Genomic DNA, 22803 nt, shown 5'->3' on the forward strand with positions numbered 1-22803 from the left:
TGAATCCATCCATACATCTATCCATCCATCCATCCCACACCTTGTAAAAGGCGTCACCCTCCTCGATGAGTTTGCTGAGCAGGATGATCATGATGTCGGGTTTGGAGGTGGCCATTGCCCATGTGGCCGGACCTGCGTCATAGAGGAAGACGGGAAAGTAAGGATTGACAGCACTTTTGGAAAAATAAAGCAAGAAGTAGAAGGAATAGAGGAAGGAAGTCAAAACACATATGTACACACATACAAACAAACACGTCATCTGAATGAGAAATGAGGCGTACCCCACCAGACATTTTCTGGACCGTCTTGCACATTTCAGTGAAAATATCAAGCGTGATCTTGGATCGCTCTCATGTGTTACTGCAAACATCTCAAAATATGATCCAGTGGATCGGGGTGGGGTACGGAAAAATGCATCAATTCAATGGTAGAACACGGGCGGTGGTAATAATAATAATAATAATAATAATAATAATAATAATAATAATAATAATAATAAATAAAAGTATAGTAAGTAAATAATAATATACTACTACTAATAATAATAATAACCCTAAAATATACTACTACTACTAATAATAATAATACTATAATATAATATTACTACCAGTAATACTACTACTACTACTACTACTAATAATACTATAATAGACTACTACTATTACTACTACTACTACTACTACTACTACTACTACTACTACTACTACTAATAATAATAATAATATAGAGTCATTAAAGGGTGAAATTTAAGGGGTTTCTATGATGAAGAAAATCCTTCCTCCATACCTCAGGGGTGGGCAAAGCTATTAAAATACCTTCTGTATTTTTTAAATTAATTAATCAAAAGTCCCTTCGATTTGTCGACTGAATTGTTATCTCATATGCTGTATGTACTGTATATATATGAAATTGGTGGAATATTTTATGAATACTATATGAAAATATTCACAAAATATTTGTTGAGATGGTCATTTAAATAGGTTTTATTTAATATGTTGTTTATTAATTTTAAGTAAATCGTGAATAATACTATTAAGAATGCTACGTGATGGATCTAACTATAACTATTGTACATTTTTATATGCTATTATTTTAATTATTTTACCTTTTTTCCCCCTCCCTTATATAAAAAAGTATAGTGCTTTTGGATGAATTGTTTTAAGTCAGGCTGAAGGCATCGGAAGTGTGACAACAATCTGAGGGAGGGACACAGACACATACACACACACACACACACACACACACACACACAAATAAACAAAACACCACAAAAGGCACAAGAAACAACTGGGCAAGAGGAGAACAAGACGGCAGAAAAAGTCTCGCCGCTGGAGATGAGGGGCGTTGAGTGACGTCAGGGCGACTGAGCGCGACCTCAGGATGGGTAAAATATTGTGCATGCACTTCCTGCTAAAAAAAAGAATAAAGCAAAGCAACAACAAAACATCCACGCAGTCAGTGTCGCTCTGAGGCATCTCTCATGCATCCATGCTGCCCAGGAAGCGGCTCGGGCCATCTACCTCAAAGCGTACACCTATTAAGTCACTTTAGTTAGCTTAAGCTAAAAGCTGGATCGCCGACACTCGAGGTGGGGAAACACAGACAACACAGAAAAAGGAGATAGAGCTGTCAAAATGCCTGCTGGGGTGGGAAGTCGACAGCCTTGGCTTTACCTCGGGGCCGACTGGGCAGTGTCTGACATCCTGGGACCGGAGAGTGAAGCGAAGCGGGGGAGGTGACGGGGTTGGGGGTTAAAGTTCAAGGGAGGAGGAAGAGTGTGGGAGTGTGATAGAAGAAAAAGAAGAAAGAAAGAGGCGATGGAGATGGAGGAGTGAGAAAAGAAACACAAAAAAAGCAGCAGTGAGAAGCAAAATAATGAAAAATAACAAAAGAAAAATACTGTACATCATGCAGGAAAATAAGACGACAATGAACACAAATAGCAGCAGCTGTGGCGACAAAAGCGGATGACTGAGACGACGTGGCAAAAAGTGGACCTTTTCATTGTTTTGAGCAGAAAAATGACCCACAATCTCATTTCTTGATGACAAAAAAGTGGCGAAATGTCTTACAACAGGTGGTTGCAGCAGGCACATGAGTAAAATGGACACCATGTAAGTAGATGTGCGACCTCCCACCTATCTTGGCGCCTTTTTTCAGCAGGGCCACCACCACCGACGTGTTCCTGCAGCCCACAGCTCGATCCAGAGGACGCATGCCGCTGTAGTCCACGTGTTCGATCATGGCGCCGTGATCCACCAAGAACTGGACCTGAAGAAAATTCTGGATGTCAATATGGAGTCTTGCTCTACATTTTGACACCAAACAAGTCAACTCTGTTCAACCGACCACGTCAGAGTCGCCGTAGAAAGCGGCCAGGTCGAGCGGCGTTCGGCCATTTTTGTCGGCGTGGTCGGTGGCGGCTCCGTTTTCCACCAGGCATCGGACCACCGGGAGGTGACCTTTGAGGCAACCCCAGCTGAGCGCCGTCAGACCCTCCTTGTCCGTCAGAGAAAGGGAGGCTCCTGGGAAAAGGAAGCGAGCACCATCATGTGACATCTTAATGCTAAAGACCTGTGTTGAAGTGAGGTCAGGAGGTTCCTTTACACATAATGCTTTTCTGCCATATACAGTGATACCTTGGCTTACGAACTTAATTCGTTCCCAGAAAGTGCGTGTAAGGCAAAAAGCGTGTATTCCAAACATTAATTTCCCATAGGAAACCATTAAAATGAGAATAATCCGTTCCCAGGTGCCCATAAAACAAAATTTTCAACTAAAAAAGTCTTAAAACTACACACAATATACCTTATTTTATGTATAATAAATGTGCTATGGTATTGTAATTAAAGAAATAAACTGTACTATATAATAAAGTCGTTTAATTTACCTTTGTGATGGTCGTTGATGGAATGGATAGCTTTTTGCATAGTGTCTCAAGGAGCTCTGGGTTGTACATCTGAGAAGTTGTGATATTGCAACAGCAACAGATGCAGGCAAACACAGTAGAAACTTTATTAATAGCTGGTTCCCTTGCTTGTATGTTCCATTCAAAGTGTGCAGATGGCTTGTGAGGGTTATTTGTGGAGCCTGATTGATGGGATATTTTAACCTTGCAGTATCAATAAAGTTGAAACAAGTCCAAATTTCACTGTTTTCTATCCATTTTTTCACCATTTGACTTGTTTTTTTTTTCACTTGTGTTTTTTTGTTTCAAGCTCTGTCGTCTCCCTTTCGTGTGTGTGTGCGTGTGTTTCTGTTTCTGTAACCCCTCCCACCACTCACTGCTGCGTGTGTCGCCTCCCTCCTCTACCACAGATCTTGACCAATCACGTGCGGCTTTAACCGAAGACTGGGGGCGGGGAATAGAGGGGAAAAAAGCCAGCTGCCATTTCAGGAGCTCCAAGAACCGGTTCGTTCGCGAACGACACATCACTCATTGTGGCGCTCCGTGTCTTTCCCGAAAAATAGTTCGTATGCCAAGATTATATTCTCGCGAATTTAACGTTCGGAAGGCGAAAAGTCCGTTAGCTAAAGCGTTCGTAAGCCAAGGTATCATTGTATAACAAACCCCGCATTCATGAATGTTTTTCAATTTTCACACACCAAGGTGTCATACTATTCCAAACGCCACAGACCTTGCGAGAGCAGAAACTCCACCGTTCCCAAGTGTCCTTCCGAGGCGGCCATCATGAGCGGGGTACGCCCCTGCTTGTCCGCCAAGTTGACGTCGGCACCGTGTGTCAAAAGAAGGTCCACTATCTGGCAAACACATTTTTGCATTTCTTTACGATGAGTATGACGGTCCGATGATCATTTCTCCAAGACACTGACCTGCCAGTGACCCTGTCGGACGGCGCTGAATAGTGGTATGATGCCTCGCCGATTGGACTGGGCCACGGCGGCACCTTGCTCCAGCAGCAGGCGGCATACTTCCAATTTCCCCCGACCAGAGGCGGCCGTCAAAGCTGGATGAAGAAGCGGAGACAATGATGATGAAGAGGAGCAATGTTATAGAATAAATATGCTCGATTGGACATGTGTGACATCTGCACTGACCTGTCTCACCCCACAGCGAGTCAAAGTTATTGATCTGAGCTCGTTCCACCTCCTCCTCGTCTTTCTCCGGCAAGTCCAGCAGATAGGACACAATCTGATTGGAAATTTGTGGGAAAAAAAGGTTCATAATTGCCAAAATAAAAAGTATTACGATGGTTAGCAAAGGGGAATGGAAGACAATCAAAACTGCAGTCATATTAGTCTAGATAAAGAAAATATGACAAGCTATTGTTATTTTATCTGTCTTCATGTGCTGCTGCAATGGTTTTGTTCACATATATGTTGGTTGACTAGTGAAAACGCCTATGCTAATTTTATTAGCCAGTCCACAGCCTATTGTTTTTAACTCATTCACTGCCAGACGTGCAAGAATGTGTCCACTCCAGTGCCAGAGTTTTTGTCATTGTCACTCGAATTCCAGGACCTACGGAATATTGAGTTTTCGGACTACATAAACATTTAATACAGCTTCAGAAAACTTTGACTCTCTTCTTTCATCTGAAAAAAGAGGTAATTCCTAAATTATATGGGTCTGGAGTTATATGAGTTTGAAATGAGGGCAGCTGTCCAAAATACAATGCAATATATACATATTGATTTATATTGCGCTTTAACAACAGCTGAAGCTGGAACAACAAGTTAACATGGAAAAAAGGAAAATGCTGTACCCTTGTGGAAAGAAAAAAAAAACATTGCCAGAGGCCATGGCGAGCGCTTTATCGGCACCCAAGCATGAAAAAAACAAAACCCGAACAAATTCGGGAATGACGATCTACGTCATATTTTTAATTCCTGAATAAATGATTGAATGGCAGTGAATGAGTGTCAGCATTATGCTAGCCAGGTTGTGTGTGCTTATTATATAATTTATATTAAAATGTATTTGGGAGCCTCTGCGGTCGTACCTCGGTGTAGCCCATACTGGCGGCTGCGACGAGGGCCTGCTGGACGGCGTGGCTTTTGCTGAAGGTGACCTGCTGCTGGGTCTGCGGCGAGTGCTGCGCCGACCCGCCGCTCCAGTCGCACTGGATGAGGAACTTCACAACTTCCATGTGGCCCCGGAGGGCGGCGTGCACCAACGCGCATTGCCCGTTCCTGTCCAGGTGGTCCACCTGGAGGCACATAAGATTGTTAGTGAGTCCTTATTACATTACTCATAAGGGATGCAAAGCTCAGTTCACAGTCGTTCATGTTGAATTAAGGAATTATTTTGTCACCGTTTTATTGCTCAAGTTCAAATCTCTTGAATACCAAGTCCCAAAATTGTATTCAGCCTGACTCAAGTCAAAGCCTAGATCACCCACCTTGGCTCTCTTGCGGCACAGCGCCGTCACGATAGCCATGTGACCCCCGGCGGCGGCGTAGCCAAGTGGCGTCAAACCACTTTCGGATGGGGCGTCGGGATAGGCGCCAAATTCCAACAGCAGGGCCACCATGTCCATGTAGCCCAGGTGGGCGTGGACGCAGAGTACGGGAGCATTGTTGAGCACCTCCGTACGGTAGTTGACGTTGGCCCCGCCCAGCATCAGCAACCGACTCACCTGCAAACACGCACACGTGCATCAATCGGATGAGTTACACGTTAATCTTTCATAGTGCATCAAATGTGCTTCAAAACTTTTTTATTTGGACTTCAATATATTTCAATGACACTGACATTTATATATTCTATTGTATTGTATCGTATTGTATTTTATCATGTTTTATTGTGTCGTATTTTATTTTATTGTATTATTGTATTTTATTATTTTATTGTATTGTATAATTAGATTATTATTTTATTACATCATTTTAATATTATATTTTATTATTCTATTTAATTGTATTATTGTATTATTTTATTATATAATTATATTATTATTTTATTACATCCTCTTATTATTCTATTTTATTATTATATTTCATCATTCTATTTTATTATTCTATTTTATCATTCTATTTTCTTATTCTATTTTATTTTTCTATTATTGTATTTTATGATTCTAATGTATGATTCTATTCTATTCTATTCTATTCTACAATATTATATAATATTATTTTTTTAACTGATTGGACCAAGGCTTAAAAATAAATTAAAAAAAACTAATTCATTATTATTATGATTATTATGGTCCCATAATATACCGTATTGTCAAACTACTGGCCCATGACAAATATATTTTTTTAAATCTCAATTGAATATATTTAATAATTCATCTTCACTATAAGAAAAACGATACACACATTCAAAAAAAATCATTCAAACCATTTTATGGTGAACTCAAGCAAAGATACTCCACCTTGATATTAGGCGTGTAGAGATTCCTCAGTGACGAAAGCGCTGCCGACAGGCCCTCCGTGCTGTAGGACACCCATAGGCCTTGCAAGATGGACGAGGACACGCCCACTTTTTTACTGAGACCCTTGAACAGATGGCAAACCTCGGGTGTAAGTTTTTTGCATTTCTACTTCTATCCGATATATACAATACAATACAATGCATATTGACGTATATGGCGCTTTTAAAATAGCTGAAGCTGGAACAAAGCGCTTAACCTGGACAGGAATCATATACAGGAAATAAAGCAGTCACAAAGATAGTAGAAAACGCACGCAAGAAAACGCAAGTGCCGTATGCGTGATATCAAAACAATATATGTCAATTGCTGTGTCCTAGATGGGTGTTTATGAATATGGACCCCAGTAAATACCTTGAAGATATGTGCTTTAAGGATGTGGTGGCCCAGCTCGATTGTCTGCTGCCGGTTCAGCTTGTTCTCCTGGCGCGAGAACCAGAAGGCCAGCAGGGTGTGGCCACTCCTGCGAACGCAAATATGAAGCAAAATTTGAGTTTATTTGCGAGTGGCAACAACCACAACAAAATGTCCCCTTGACAGACCTGGGGTCACACAGGAATTTGGTCTTCTCGCCTTCCTCACGCCATATTAACCACTCCCGGAATGACGGGTGGACAAACATGCGGGTGGCGTCCCGTCTCTTCACCAGGAAGACGGACAGGTTGTCCACACGTTGCTGGAAGTCCTCCCAGTCCAGCGTACCCTGGATGAGCGGCGTGGTTAGCACGAAGCTTCTGGGTTTAACATCTCGTGTCAACAGTACAGATCGGGTCGCACCTCCAGCGAGCCGGCGTTGATGGCTTGGTAGATTTGCTCGTCGGTAAGCGGGTGCAGCGAGGCCACAGCCACGTTGAGTAGAGGCAGCGCCCGCTCAAACGACGACTGCGTGGGGAAGCGCATGTTGCACTGCAGCAGGTACACCTCAGCCAGGTTGACCGGAACCACCTGAAAAGGCAAAGATGACTCATGTTGGAAACTTTAGAAGGCTTAGAATGGTTCAGTGGAAACACTGATCTGTATTCAATGTTAAAATGACTGAATTGAAATAAAACAACTACACATGTTCTGCAATTGAATCAGCGTCTTGAATCAAATGTAAAATAAAATGAACGTAAGTTAAACTGAGATGTTATTCATTCATTCATTCAATGAATGCATGCATTAATTTATTATTGCATTCATGCATTCATTAATTAATTCATTCACGTCTATGTATTTATGTATAGATGTATTTATTTATTTATGTACTTATTTACGCATTTACGTATTTATGTATTTATGTATTTATTTATTATGTATTTATGTATTTCTGTATTTATTTTTCTATGTATTTCTGTATCTATTCCTGTGTTTATTTATGTATTTATGTATGTTTTTATCAGAATCAGAATCATCTTTATTGCCAAGTATGTAGAACACACAAGGAATTTGTTTCCGGTAGAACACGCTGCACTAGTATCGTCGTCAAAAAAACTGCTAAGTGGCACTATACAGTTCCATTTTGGCTACTGTTGAAAGAGTTGAAAGAGTTCAAAGAGTTAATGGCTTGGGGGAAGAAGCTGTTTAAATGTCTGCTGGATTTGGTGCGCATGGATCGGTAATGTATCGGTTATGTATGTATTTATTTACTTAGCTAGCTAGCTAAAAAGCTAGATAGTTAGTTAGGTAGTTAGTTTTATTCCTGTGTTTATTTATGTATGTATTCCTCTGTTTATTTATTTATGAATGTATATATTTATTTAGCTATTTATTTATTAGGAGTAGCTGGAAAAGGTGGTGGGCAGGGTGCGGAGGGTCCAGTAGGATTTTCCGTGTCCTTGTCACATAACAAAACTAGATTTTTGTTTTATTTTGTTTGTGTGTGTGGGGTCGAGGGGCACCTTGTAGCTGGAGCTCTTGAGGACCAGGTAGCCTTTCTCAATAAGGTCAAAGGTGAGCTTGAGGTACAAGTAGGAGCCCTGACTGAGTGCCTTGAGGTGTCCGCTGAGTTTGCCAAAGGTGGTGTTGTCCATCTTGCCATTGAGCGAGATGTTGTTCTGGATCTCCAGGCTACTGTGGATGCGGTGCAGGATGTAACCCTGCAGGTCCTGATCGATGGCGTCATTCTCCTCCAAGCCATCCAGGGAGATGCGGTGAAACGGTAGCGGGTTGGTGATCTCTTGCAAGGTGGTGCGCACCGTGACGACCAGTTTGAGCCAGGGGGGGAATTTGTGGATGGTCTTGCAGAGGAAGGTGACAATGGTGTCGCCGTAGTCGGGTTTGTGGAACTCGGCTTCGTTCAGGCCGTCGATGAGGACGATCAGGTCTTCCTCTGTGTTGATTTTCCTCTCTGGAGAGTTAAAAAATAAGGAATAAATAAACCTGACATGCACACCATGAAGAAAAATCCACATCTGATTCAGGTTTTATTTTATTATGTGGCATTAAGAACCTTTTTTTTTGATACATTAGTGTTAAAATGACTATTTTATGGCGAAAATGTTCACATTCAAAACGTTACCTTTGTAGAGAGCATCCAAGGGTTCAAGTACGCCTCTCCTGAAAGATGCTAAGGGGTCCTGGACGCAGGAGCGCAGGCTCAGAACGCTCTGCAGGTGCGGCTCGCGCAGCATCTGCTCCCTATAAGCCGCCAGGTGAGGTGAGCGGCAGAGCAGCGCGGCCACATTGTGCACAAATTCAGGCACCAGGCAAGTGTAGGCATTGTCTGACTGGCAGTAATGGTATGCCACCACCTGCAGGAGGGTGGGAGGGGGGGAGGGGACAGGAAATTGACACTGCTGTTCCATTTTGATTTTCACATATTAATCATTTATTAATTTCATCTGCAGGGAGACCGTGTCCATTAAAACAGAACATTTCCGTCCATTGTGCAATTCGAACAAGGGTGGGAGGGTGTAAAAGGAGAGTGGGGTGGGGTGAAAAAGTGAGTGAGCTCAATTATTAATATGTAGACTTAACAAGCTCTAATAGCAAGGCTAGGAAGTGACATTCTGCATGGATTAAAGTTTCATAAGACTCCACGGATAAGTTGTTTCTTTAGCTTTTTTGCAACATGATTCACAAGCTTATGAGGGAATATTTAAAAATTTCATTTGATCGAGAACATGGACTTAGTCAATAAATTTATTAGTTTGTGGATAAGCCCTGAAAAAAAAATCCACACGGCAAAAGTCCTGTTTAATATCGAAACTTGTCATTTATTTGCATGTAAAATTTGATTTTGTTAAAATGAGAATAGTTAACCATTACATGAGTTGATGCATAATCACAGACATCCACAAAAAAAGTCAAAAATAATAAGGGGCGGATATGTTTTTCTGCGTTTTTTTCCCCCTTTGGCATTAAAAGTTTTATTTTACAGAGGAAACAGTCTGATTTTATCATTATATTCTTTGACGCAACTCCTTTGCATCATAACCACCTTTAAAAAAAACAGCCAAAATCAAGTTGTGTGTACGGATTATTTTGTCAATTGTGCTATTATATATTTACATTTTTTATTGTGTTTAACGCATGTTAAACACGTGCTTTTTAACTATTAAAAAAAAACAAATAAATGAACACATAAATAAACAAACAAGCAAATAAATATATAATTTTATAAATGAATAAATAACATATAAATAAACAAACAAATAAATATTATAAATAAATATTATGAACAAATAAAAACAATAATAAATAAATAAATGAATAAATTGGAAGAAACTGCAAAATTTCACTCTCTATTTGCTGGCACATCCCTTTGCACACCATATTAAAGCCATAAACCATAAAGATGTAAAATATTCTTTTGAGGAAATATTGATGTTGTCATTTTACAAATTCCAACACACCTGAAATAATAATCATAAACAAATGCCTGATTACAACATGTGGATTGTGTACCTGAGAGGCAAGTCTCCTCATGGATTCCTCCTGGCGTCGCCTCATCTCGGGGGTCCCCGGACAGCTGCCTCCTCCCAGCGTGCCATGCGTGGGTTGTGGCTGGCTGAGAGGGAGACCCTCGCCATCTAGACGCAGACACTCCCATTCAAAATATTGTATTTTTTTAATTGTTTTAAATATCATATTTGAAGGAACTTTACGTTTAGGCGAAGCCTGCGGGCTGTCAGAGGCGATCTGTCGCATGCGCGTGCCGTGACAACTGAGCGCCACCAAGCGAGAGACGATAGCCGTTTTGCCAAAGCCGATATTGCCGACAACCACCACGCCTCGGCTGCTGCCGGGATGATTGAGGTGACCGTCGATCTCCCGGAAGAGCCATTCGCGGCCAGTGAACACAGAGTCCACCGTGATGGATGGCACCTCAAAAAGCAGCGGTTTCAGGGTGATGTCCTGGGGTCGGTACGGTGCAAAACGTACTGCTGGGTCAGAAAAGACAAAGAAGAAGAAAATAATTTGGTAATAATAATAATACTAATCATACTAATAATACTAATCATACTCATACTACTAACACTAATACTACTACTAATAATAATAATAATAATAATAATAAGAAGAAGAAGAAGAAGAAGAAGAAGAAGAAGAAGAAGAAGAATAAAAGAAGTAATAGTAATAATAATAATAATAAAACTAGTAATAGTAATAACAATAATAACAACAACAGTAATAATACTAATAATAACAATAATACAATAACAATCATAACAATAATAACAGTAATAACAGTAATAATAAAATTAACAGTAATAATAAAATTAACAGTAATAATAAAAGTAACAATAACAATAAAATTAACAATAACAATAAAATTCACAATAACAAAAATAATACTAATACTAACACTAATACAAATACAAATACTACTACTAATACAAATACTAATACTAATACTAATACTAATACTAATACCTTTCATCACTTTGCTGCTGTGAAATGTAAATTTCTCCACTGTAAGAATAATAAAGGCAAATCCAATCCAATCCAATCAATCCAATACTAATACTAATACTAATACTACTAACAGTACTACTAATAATCATACTACTACTACTACCACTAATAATAATAATAATACTAAACTTCATTTAGAATCGCCTTTCAAAACTCTCAAAAGGTCAAATGTTTGGCAGCTTTTTACCATCCTTGAATGAAAATTTCAATGGAGATGAACTCAACTGGAGGTGAAATCACAGTTAGTCATTTTCTCACTGACTTCAAACCGTGACTGTTGAATGGTGGATTATTTTGAAATGTCATGTGAAAAACTAACTTTCACGCATCAGTTAGGGTTACACAATTGTCTTTCAAGTCTAAATTAAGCGTTCCAAGTTCCAGCAGACAACACTGGGATGGATTGTGATTGTCAGCCCCTTTCATCACACATTCCAGGTTATTAGACAAAAACGTGGAACCTTAAACATTTCCCACACAGACTGCTGCACTGTTACTTCCCATTGCCCTTTTCTGACACTAGGCGGGGTTGCTAGACTACATTCGTGACGGGTCAATATTGCAGACAATGCGAGACAAAAAAAAGAGATGTGATAGGACATAAAGTTGACCTTAAGGGACACCAAGGGACAAAACAAGAAATAATGAGATATTATGGTAGGCTATGGAATAAAATGAGACATAAGGAGATAACAATGGACACTGCTGTGCAAAATAGGATATATTGGGACATAATGGAGCATTATGACACAATCCAGGATATTATGGGACACGATGGAATAAAATGTAATACAACGGGACATAAAAAGGGGCATTATGGGACATGGACAAACAACGTTACTCACGTGACTGCGACTGCCAGGCATGGGAGTTGTTCGCGGAACCTGAGCCAAAGAGAAGAGGACACACAGGGTGTTTAGGTGGGGAGTGGGGGTCAAATGAAGGTGGAAAAACAACAACAAACAGCAGCAGCAGATAATTTATTGCTGTGGAAATCATGGAGTAAATCTGCATTGATGAGGAAGCATATAAAGTTTACAGACGCTCCCCTACTTATGAACATTTGAGTTATGAACAACAGCGCTTAATATTACAAATCATGGAGAAAATATGCATTGATTAGGAGGCATATAAAGTATACAGACACTCCCCTACTTGTGAACATGCGAGTTACGAACAATACGAACACGTACATACGAATTTTTAAAGATCATATACTGTATTTTATTAAATGTTTTGTTTTCAGTTCAAACCAATACAGGTTACTTTATACAAGCCTTAAACAGATTTATGTAAACCTTAAAGGACAACCGACATCACTTATTTGTTTCCTAACTGACATCAGAAAAACGTTTTATAGCATCTAAAATACCCAAAACACGCAGTATGATATTTTTAGTCAAATGCAAAACACCAATAAAAATGACTTAAAGTGTCCAAAATCTGCAAAAAATTGAGCTGCAAATTGGGCATTTTCAGAAAGTCCCGCCCTCAGTTCGTGACGTCACGCCAAGACGTCTTGCATTGCTGGAGAATCAAAACAATGGCTTCAGAGTCAGAGAATATGCTTTCTGGTTACACATCCAGTTATGAATATGATTCAAATAGTTCTGAAGAGGAAAGCATACATGTTTGCAATAGATTAAAGAATTTATTCTGTGCCATTTTGAGGCAACATTGGGGGGAAATGTATCACCCAAAAAGAGGCAGAAAATGGCGACCAAGCTCCTGTGAGGAATTAATCAGCCCGTTTCCACAGGCTGATAAATTCCTTACATGGAGCTTGGTCGCCCTCTTCTGGTGGCTTTTTGGTGCAACATGAGGTTTTCAGACCAAACAAGTACAGCAAAATACATTGACATGGTGGAAGGACTGCTACAATATGTCTCTTTTTTTCGGTCAGGGGCGTTCCTTCAGTGACGTCACGTACGGACTCGTCACCAACTCAAAAACAAGACTTCTGGAATATTCAGCGCGAGTCTTAAAACGTAAAATATAGCTATATGCGGTGGAATCTTTGTAAAATACGCTCAGTAGAAGTCATTTCAAGCCATTTTACAAATTATGGACACAACTTGTCCGGAGACGTCGGTTGTCCTTTAAACATACATATATAAGCCTATACATACATATACATACATATACATATACATATATAAGCATATATATATAACATATATAAACATACATTCCATACAAAATACAGCACTGAAGCAACTTACGAACAAATTCACCTGACGAACGACCCTTTGGAAAGTATCTCGTTCGTAAAATGGGGAGCGTCTGTATTCCTGCCATGAAGCTTTGCCGTCTTATGTGACAGCGATAACTGAATTCATGAGCTGATGGAAGGTGTCAAGTTTGTACCCATTTAAAAAGGAAAAAGCAATTGACGAGAAAAGTCAAAATCAATATGACAAGCCAAATTTGTTGCGAAAAATTACACTTGGTGTGAAACACCTACACAAGAATAAGATGAGAAAAATGAGAGCTCTTGTTGACGGGGTTAAACGCGTTTGCCAGGTTTGTTCGACCACACCAAACTCTTCTTAAGCACACCATTCCGGATTTGGTTTTGTGGTTTGGAGATTTTGTCAAGAACCGGCGGAAGGGGCTTGGTCTGTACATGATGCAGCATTTCTACGCAGTGTTTGGCAGGGTTTCTAAAATACATTAGTGTGTCCTTTGCAAATGGCTCATGGCTAAAGAGCCCCAGCGAAGGTGCGATAATGAGCCCATATTTCCTCTTGATCGTTTTTTCCCTCAAGCCACACACCGTTGCATCCTTCACTGCTCTTTGTCTCCAAAGTGCTACTCGTAAAGTTTCCAGGCATTCTAAGAAAAATAAAGGGAAGTAAGCAGCGTACTTGTGCTGATGTAAGGGCCCTCTGTTTGGATGAAAGACAGAATGTGACGCAACAAAAAAGAAATAAAATAACATTTTAAGTAGGTATGGCTAATCCAATTAAACTCCGGAAGCCTCAAAGTGTCTGTTTCAAGGCAAGATTTAGCGCTTCAAACTCAGGGATCATGCAAAAATTGGGTTTCCAAATTAATAATAATAATAATAATAATAATAATAATAATAATAATAATAGCGCCTTTCAAAACTCTCAAGGTCACTTTACAGTCACAGGAGAAGTTTTTCTGTGGGTGAGCAGCGGCAGCCACACGCGCCAGCGTTCACTCAACCCGGAAGGAACTGAAATAAAATAGTAAGAGAAATAGATAGAAAGCTAGCTAGCAAGCCAATAGATAGCTAATAGCTAGCCAGCTAGATAGCTATTGTGCAGTATTACAGAAAATAAAGAGAATAGACTTACCAGAAGACTGTAGGTCTTACTAATGTCTAAATAAACAAAAGTCAAAAGAACAAAAAAACTACATAACAAATATGATATTCACGCTGTGTACTTTAGTAGACGAACACATACTTGTGGAAAGTAAGAGCCTTATTTAAGGATTCAAACTGATTATGATTTCAAATTGGGGCTTTAAATCTGTTTTGGTGTTTCCACCTAGGGTAAGGCTGTCAAATTAGTCTTATGAACCTGGGATGGGGTTTTAAACTAAGGTTAGAAGGTCATTAGGCTCCAATTTTGGACATTTTGCAGCATCAGCAACTGCAGGAAAAGATGGCGTCCATGTTGACAACATGGGGAATTGTTTACAGAATGATGGATGCTTCATCGGTGATCAAACACTTCCCAAATGCACCTTTTGCCACCCCGGGGGTGACATTGAGCAACACCGCCCGCCTCCTCCGCATACTCCTTCGCCCGCAACCACGGAAAAAAAAAAAACTCGATCGCCAGACGGCCGCCAGACGGCTGCTAGACGTTTGAATTATTCACCAGGTGACGCTGACTCACGGTGGCTGAGCGGTTTCGAGCACGATGATAGACGGAGGCAAGGATGGAAGAGGAAGATATGAGGAAATGAGGAAGGAAAGGGGAGGATGATGAAGACGAAAAGAAGATGGAGAAGGAAGAGAATACATGGAAGGAAGAAAAAGAAGGATGCTGGGGCCATGACAAGAATGGACAGTCATTGTTACCATTGTGGTCACAACCCAAAATTCCAAAATGGCTTCCTGAAAGATCATTATATCATTCATTGCCATTCATGAATTTATTCGGGAATTGAAAATATGACGTAGAGCGGCATTCCCGAATTTGTTTTGTTTTGTTTTTTCATGCTTGGGTGCCGATAAAGCGCTGGCCATTGCCTATGGCAAGGTTTTTCACTTCCACAAGGGGGCAGAATTTCCCTTATTTCCATGTTAGCGCTTTGTTCCAGCTTCAGCTGTTGTTAAAGCGCTATATAAACCAATATTGCATTGTATTTCAAGCTCTCATTTCAAGCTTATATAAGTCCAGACCCATATAATTTAGGAATTAACTCTTTTTTTTCTGATAAAAGAAAAAAGTCTAATGTTTCTAACACTGTTTTGAATGTTTATGTAGTCCTATAACTTAATATTTTGTGGGTCTTGGAATTCGAGTGAGAATGACAAAAACCCTGGCACTGGACACTCACTCACTGGACACAATGGACACATTTTTTGCACATGTCTGGCAGTGAATGAGTTAAGTCTCGCCTTCCTGCACGTCACTGTCGGTGTGTGTGCGCATGTGTGCGTGTGTGTTGTACACACACGTGCACTGACCTCTAAGGTCTTGCCCTGAACGGCCAGGCCCGCATGTGGTGCTCTGTCTTGGCATGCGTAGCGAGGTGCGCAAGGGGGTGTGCCTCTGCTCATCAAGGTAGGCCAGGTCCTCCAGATGGGTTGAGCTGGTGGCTGTAAAAAAAGGTGGGGGGGGGGGTGTTAGAGGGGTGTATTGTAACAATCAATTTGAAAAAATATATTCAGACGGCAATATTAATGTGCACAACAATTGCCTTTGCAAAAAAGTAATAATGCTCAGACTTATAGCCGAATCGGCAATGTAGAAGCGATAATAACAATAAAACACCAATTTATTTTAGTGCATTTTCCTTAATTTCTCGGTAAATAATTTATGAATTTGGCACGTAAAATTTCTTCTTGGCTCAGCAGAAGTCGGTGTGCGAACTAGTGAGTGTAATATACTATTTTGGAAGCATGGTAAACCTGGTGGTAATGTTTTTATTCACTATATAATAATAAAAAGAGCTCTTAGTATGAGTTGTCGACCAATATAAGATACCAGCACAAAAATAAACATTAAAACTAGCCGCAGTAATGCAGCACATCAAAATCACCACTTCCAAAACATCGACTTCTTCATTGAAATGAATGGAAGCGGTGATGACTATGGTACCGGCGCTACCATTTTCATGGCAAATCATCCAAAATGATCATCAAAATTTGACATCATTCTCCACCCAAATGACACGTCGTAGGCTTGGCGAATTAAAGTCGCCATCTGTCTAGTACTCTTCTTCCAATGGCGGCTCATTTGGGTACATTTTCTAGGAAGGGGGTTGGAATCTGCCCAAAAAGGCTCATTCAAAATCAATATGGCTGACTTCCTATTCAGTTAGGACCTTGGGGTTTTTCGTCATTACAATGTATTGCATTGTATTTTGGACAGCCGCTCTCATTTCAAACTCATATAACTCCAGACTCGAATAATTTAGGAATTAACTCCTTTTTCTGACGAAAGAAGAGAGTCTATGGTTTCTAACACTGTATTGAATGTTCGTGTAGTCCTAAAACTCAATATTCTGTGGGTCCTAGAATTCAAGTGACAATGACAAAAACCCTGGCACTGGAGTCGACACATTTTTTTGCACATCTGGCAGTGAATAAGTTATTAAATACACAATCAGTTTTCCATACAAGCTGTAATAATATGAAATGGCCAGTAAGTGCGTATGGGAAAAGCGCCTGCAACAAGATGGACTCCAGAAGCGTCAGAGCGGATGCGATGGTCCGCCCTGTTGAATTCCCTCCTCTCGCCGTCTGTCACTCGGCAGATCTCTCAGGATTAATTAGCCACAAAAATGAATGTCTTATTCATGAAGCCCGGCGTTGGCTGATAATTGTTTCGTAGCCAATATGCAACGAGATTAGATCGGCGCGGACGTGATAGACCTTCACAGCTCAAACCCGCCATCGTGACAAACGAGGGCAAAGTCGATTCCTGATAACAAAACATCGTCGGGGATAAAGGGAGGTCGGCGAAAGAAAGGAGACGGAGACCACCGTCGGTTTTTTTTAAAAGCGAATAGATGGATTAGTGTCGCACAAGCAAGGAGACAATTTCTTGAAAAAAAAAACGATCTAAGTGAAAGCTGTTGTGCCTGCCGATCCACTTCAGATTAGATCTAATCTAATCTAACATCTTTGCGCGACGGTCGTTATCGTTGTACTCGCATCACAACAACTCAGCAGAGTGACAATTAAAGGCTATTTGGAGTTCAAATTACTTCATAAACACATCAGATGCTTACTTCCAAGTTCCAGTCCAGCGAAATAGACATTAACTCGGCATTCTTTACATAGTCAACATTATCATGAACACCATGAGTTGGATGCTTTGAAAGGCTCTACCTGTCCAGTGCTTACTATTTTAACAGCACAAATCATTATTTGTGTTCCAAATAGCACTGAGACTCTGTTCCCAGGTTTTTCTTCATGTTGGTGATTGTTGGAAACGGATACAGATTGTTTTCCAGCATTTTTTGGCCAATGGGCAATTGGGCCTTTTCAGTAACACGAATATGTCAGCACTGTTTTTAATTTGGCAGGAATGTCAGTGCCATTTGACTGTCATTGTTGGCTGACTCGGGCAGAGCGCCAATGAGTAGTTGGAATTGTCGTGGCTTGGAATTGAAGCGGAATAACGTGGGACAGGAGATGTGAGGCAATTTCTTTTTGTCAATGGACGCTGCAGCATCGTGCTTGCTTTTCACTATTTAGCTTGTAGCAGATGTGCACATTCCACCATGGCGTCCCTGATCCACTGGTGAAAATGATGCTTTGATCCTCTCCTCTTTCATCTAGAACTGCTTCATACAAGAAAGAGGGTGCAGAAAGTACTTAAGATTGAAGACTGTGCATTTCGTGTTATGTCACATTATTTGTTATTTAGTTTTTTTGTTGTTATTTTGACTTCACGATGGCGCTGTGAGAGTGGCTGCCTTTACAGCAGCTCCTGTATTTTGTTTTTCCACTTCTTCCTTTCCTTTCTTCTTACATTCATCACTTTGCTGCTGTCAAATGTAAATGTCTCCACTGTGAGACTAATAAAGGCTAAGCCAAGTGTACTTCTGAGGGTCTAAAATTGAACTGTGGAAGTTAAATGGAAAATGAGAATATTGAAAGGAACGCCCTGGAGAGGTTGGAACGTTTTGTAAGGGAGGGGGGGTGGGTCTATAATTTAGGCTATAAGAGAAGGAAGAGAGGACATTAATCTGCGGCTAAGCCAAGAAGGGATGAATGACTCAAGGCCACTGATCTGAAAAGGCTCCATTTGCTCAATTTTCAATGTGAGGACTCCAATCTGTGTGCTCATCTTGTCTAGCTGCAATGCAGCAGTCTGTTCACATCACGTCCGCCGCTGCTGTGCCAACGGGATAAGTCTGCACGGAGGCACATTGGCGGGACTAAAAAAAAAAAAAAAAAAAGGAAGCTAAAGGTGTTTAAACCGGTGGAAAGAAGGTTAAGCGGGTACGTCGATATAAGCTTTGGATAGGATGGGGATGGGAAAGAGATGTAGACTGTAAGTGGAGAAGGATGAAAAATTGTGATTGGCACATTATTTGACAACGTGATAATATAATTACGCCCGGAAGTCAATAACGGCCCTGCCTACCGCGACGACTTTGCATGCTGAGTAATGGCATTGATTGGAGGACGGTGAACGGCATGCCTCCTCCTGATGGGAGAACGCTGCTGTACCCGCATGAGGTAACAGATGAGCTACCGACTCACTTCCTGCCCCCTCTCACACCAACCTCGCACATGAAAGCATGGCTTCCTTCCTCACTCGGGGGGGATAGAAGCCGTTAACGCCCAAGGCTTTTGATGTGCCGCAGCCCACGCAAAGGCAGCCAATGGGAAGCCGGCGTCATGATGGTGGGGAAAAGCGAGAAGGAGGAATTATGGGATTGTGCCGTTTTGGGCTTTCCTGGTATTCCTATCTTGAATCTTTAACTCATTCACTGCCACACGATGTGCAAAAACGTGTCCACTGCAGTGCCAGTGTTTTTGTCACTTTCACTCAAATTCCAGGACCCATAGAATATTGAGTTTTAGGACTACATAAACATTCAAAACAGCGTTAGAAACCTGAGATTCTCTACTTTCATCTGAAAAAAAAGTTAATTCCTGAATTATATGGGTCTGGAGTTATCTGAGCTTGAAATGGGGGAGGGTGCACAAAATAAAATACGTACATATCGATTTATATAGTGCTTCAACAACAGGTGAAGGTGCAACAAAGCGCTAACTTGGACAAAAGCAAAATGCTGCCCCCTCGTGGGAGAGAAAAAAACACTGGCAGAGGTCTGACCAGCGCTTTATCATCACCCCTCGCATGAAAAACCAAAACCCAGACAAAATGGGGAATGGCGCTCCACGTCACACTTTTCAACTCCCGAATAAATAAGGCAATGGCAGCGAATGAGTTAAAAGTGCTTCATGCGCTCAATGCTAACATACTGTCACACCAGGAAGTACCTTAACTCCAAACCCTAATTTGAATTTGGATTGTAAAAGGTCCTCACGGAGTAAGAAGGCAAGCAGGATAAGAAAGGAGAAAAGAGGTTGCGTGCTAAAATATGTCACTGCTGCGAGTGTTTTAAAAAGCTGAGCAAGCATATTTCTGTAAGGTAGGGAGGATGGAGAAGTGTGGGAGGGGACTCACCGGCCACAGAATTAGGTCGGGGCATGAGGTACAAGGGGATGGAGTGGGCAGAGTGCGAGGACATGCTCTCCAGGCTTCGCTCGGGGATCTTGTTGAGGCTGTACGTGGACGCCGTCATGTTCTCGTCCACGCGATACAGGAAGGAATCCATGCCTGATTTCTGCGACTGCCATAGCTTCATGTTGCCTCGCGAGCCCTCAGTGCCGCCGCCGTGTTTGTTGCCGCAACGCTCCAGGTTCTCCGAGTAGCTGGTCAACGTGGCTGCGCAGATAAATCGTGACAATACGTGGACGATTTATATTATGTGGGATTTTCAGTTTGACTCGTTTGAAAGCCCAAAATGAGACTATAACTAATTTGAAACTGTGGCGCAGGTTTGAAGTCCGATCTTGAATCCCTAGTTTGAAACCCAAAACTGAAACCTTGATCTTGGCATGGAGCATCAGGATTCTTCGTCTGCAACGTTATCCCATTCTGGAAACCCTAATTTGTAAATCCTAACTCATAACCCAATTTGAATCCTTTGCCCAAGTTTGAAACCCTAAAATAAATTTGAAACCCTACACCCCCTCCACAAAAACAACTTGATCTCTATTATTATTATCCATCTCAATATAATGCATTAGATTTAAAGCCCATGGTAGCCATCAAACCCCAACCCTAAAACCCAGAACAGTCAAATATGAAGCCTTAACCCTGAAACCCTGATCCAGGTTTGAAACCCCTAATGCAAACTTGAAACCCTAACCCGAATTTAAACCCTGAATCCTGGTTTGGAACCCAAATCTGAAACGTTAAGCTAAGTTTAAAAGCCTGTTTTGAAACCATGTCCCTGGATTCTAACCCAAATATGAGACTAGACACCCTAACGCTCATTTGTAGCCCATAATCTTGTACTCTCACCGATGATTCCGCTGTCGCGACTCTCCAGTGTGGAGGTAGGGCTGGTGACCAAGCCATAGGCGCACTCCCTGGTGCCGGCCTGGCCCGACATGGCGGTGGGCAAGGTGGAACAGGGGCTGCCCGCTGGGGGTGATGCGGTGCTGCTGGTCAGCGTGGAACATGGGCTGATGCGCTGGTTCTGGCCCTGGGAAGAGAACACACACACACACACACAGACAATAATACTGTATTCTATATATAGGGCCAGAGCTACCAGCACAATTTTAGTTCTCTGACGAAGCTTTTCAAATGAGGAGCGAAAAGAAGTACAGATGACGGCTGAAGAAACCTTTTCATCCACTTCCAGGAATACACGAAAGGCTGGAAATGTGTGTTAAAACTCCACCAGGAGAAAACTTGTCATTGAAATTGGAAATTGATCCTTTGTGACAGCGGTACCAGATTCTTTGTGGCCACAGTTTTGGCCACAGAAATAAAAGAAAGAGACTGGTGGTCTCCCTGCAGTGAGCCCCACAGTCTGTCAGTTCAGGTTAGCAGACCGAACAACCACAGGGGACCTAAAATTTAAAGAAAAAGCAGCTGCTACAACTGCGAGCCGTCAGACGCACCTAAGCATAAAACATTCATGTATGTTAAGTGTGTGGAGAGGAAAGGTGAAGTGGTGCTCAAGGCTATATCCACCAGACTGTGGAACTCACCGGCGATAGTTACACATAACATATATCCACAAAGTGTCAGCTACGAGCAACTCAAAATGTTCAATATTTCTCCATTACACGTGTCAGAAACTGGCATTTTTTTGTTCAAAACTTCACACATGCACCTGTTTTCCATTGCACAGTATTTCTGGACTGAGCCGTACCACAACCAACGACTTTATTCTAAAACAAAAAGACATGGAATATTTGCATGTTGCTTTTGTCATCTTTCTTAAACCAAGGATACCTGTAGTGGGCCATCAGGGCCTTCAATGACTTCTCTGCTGGCCTAAAAATATTTGAATGGCTGATGAACTGATGTTAATTATGTTTTGTCCATGAATTGTTCTTAAATAATTCCAAATTGTCTTTCAGCTTCCTTTCATTGCTTTTTCCTTGTTGTGCTGCTTACAGATGTGTGTTTTCATATTTAAGCATTGAACCAATCCAAAAATATCCCTAGAAATAAAATAGAAAATAATAAAATAAATAAAAAACTAAAAAAATAAAGCTTAAAAAGACTGAAAAAAATACAATAAAAAGAAAAAAGAAAAAAAAAAAAAAAAAATAATAATAACATAAATAATAACATAAATAAAAATAATACAAATTAAAAATAAAAAAGTTTGACAAGCCTTTATTTAATAAAGCATGATAGCATAGAATGTTATGTTAACTGCTCTGTAGATGTGAAGCTTTAAGTGACATAGCTACATCAACCTGCAGCTAAATATTCATCACACTAAGTGATCTAACACCAGCAATCACTTAATACTTTAGTTTATGATTTCTTTCGCAGTTTCACAGGCATGGTGTTTTTGCAAGGCAAAGTAGTGTACTCGACATGTTTACATTGTACTTGAGGGGCAGGTAAGCGAAACAAGACTAGCGTGTAGCGGGCGGCCGGCGTGAGTCACATCTCTTAAAAAAGAGGCGCTTGAATCAACCTCTCTCGCTCTGGACACCCCCGCCGTGACAGCAACGCTCGCTTGACGCAGCAGTTGGTCCATCACACAATGCTATTATTTCCACACGTATTGTACCTGTGCAAAA

The 22803-nt window shown here is 41.0% G+C and overlaps 1 protein-coding gene across 3 annotated transcripts in view; it reads right to left on the reverse strand.

Moving 5' to 3' along the window:
* The window catches only part of tanc2b (tetratricopeptide repeat, ankyrin repeat and coiled-coil containing 2b), a 77918-nt gene that overhangs the window by 4169 nt on the left and 50946 nt on the right, over window positions 1-22803 (reverse strand). For 2 of the 3 annotated variants that reach the window (XM_089016217.1, XM_089016215.1), the window contains 21 exons: window positions 21053-21236; window positions 20150-20410; window positions 15964-16095; window positions 12140-12178; window positions 10484-10759; window positions 10284-10408; window positions 8896-9127; window positions 8276-8724; window positions 7173-7340; window positions 6938-7098; window positions 6750-6858; window positions 6339-6461; window positions 5364-5600; window positions 4965-5171; window positions 4060-4153; window positions 3835-3968; window positions 3639-3762; window positions 2350-2525; window positions 2139-2271; window positions 1674-1703; window positions 41-132 (listed from right to left, as the gene is read on the reverse strand). In XM_089016217.1, coding sequence (XP_088872343.1) covers window positions 41-132; window positions 1674-1703; window positions 2139-2271; window positions 2350-2525; window positions 3639-3762; window positions 3835-3968; window positions 4060-4153; window positions 4965-5171; window positions 5364-5600; window positions 6339-6461; window positions 6750-6858; window positions 6938-7098; window positions 7173-7340; window positions 8276-8724; window positions 8896-9127; window positions 10284-10408; window positions 10484-10759; window positions 12140-12178; window positions 15964-16095; window positions 20150-20410; window positions 21053-21236 — 3486 coding nt within the window. The remainder of the gene's footprint in view (window positions 1-40; window positions 133-1673; window positions 1704-2138; window positions 2272-2349; window positions 2526-3638; window positions 3763-3834; window positions 3969-4059; window positions 4154-4964; window positions 5172-5363; window positions 5601-6338; window positions 6462-6749; window positions 6859-6937; window positions 7099-7172; window positions 7341-8275; window positions 8725-8895; window positions 9128-10283; window positions 10409-10483; window positions 10760-12139; window positions 12179-15963; window positions 16096-20149; window positions 20411-21052; window positions 21237-22803) is intronic. The other variant, XM_089016216.1, reaches the window with a different exon arrangement.

The sequence above is a fragment of the Hippocampus bargibanti genome, linkage group LG15 (assembly GCF_051943395.1).
Source record: "Hippocampus bargibanti isolate YZ-2025 linkage group LG15, ASM5194339v1, whole genome shotgun sequence".
Lineage (NCBI taxonomy): Eukaryota > Metazoa > Chordata > Actinopteri > Syngnathiformes > Syngnathidae > Hippocampus > Hippocampus bargibanti.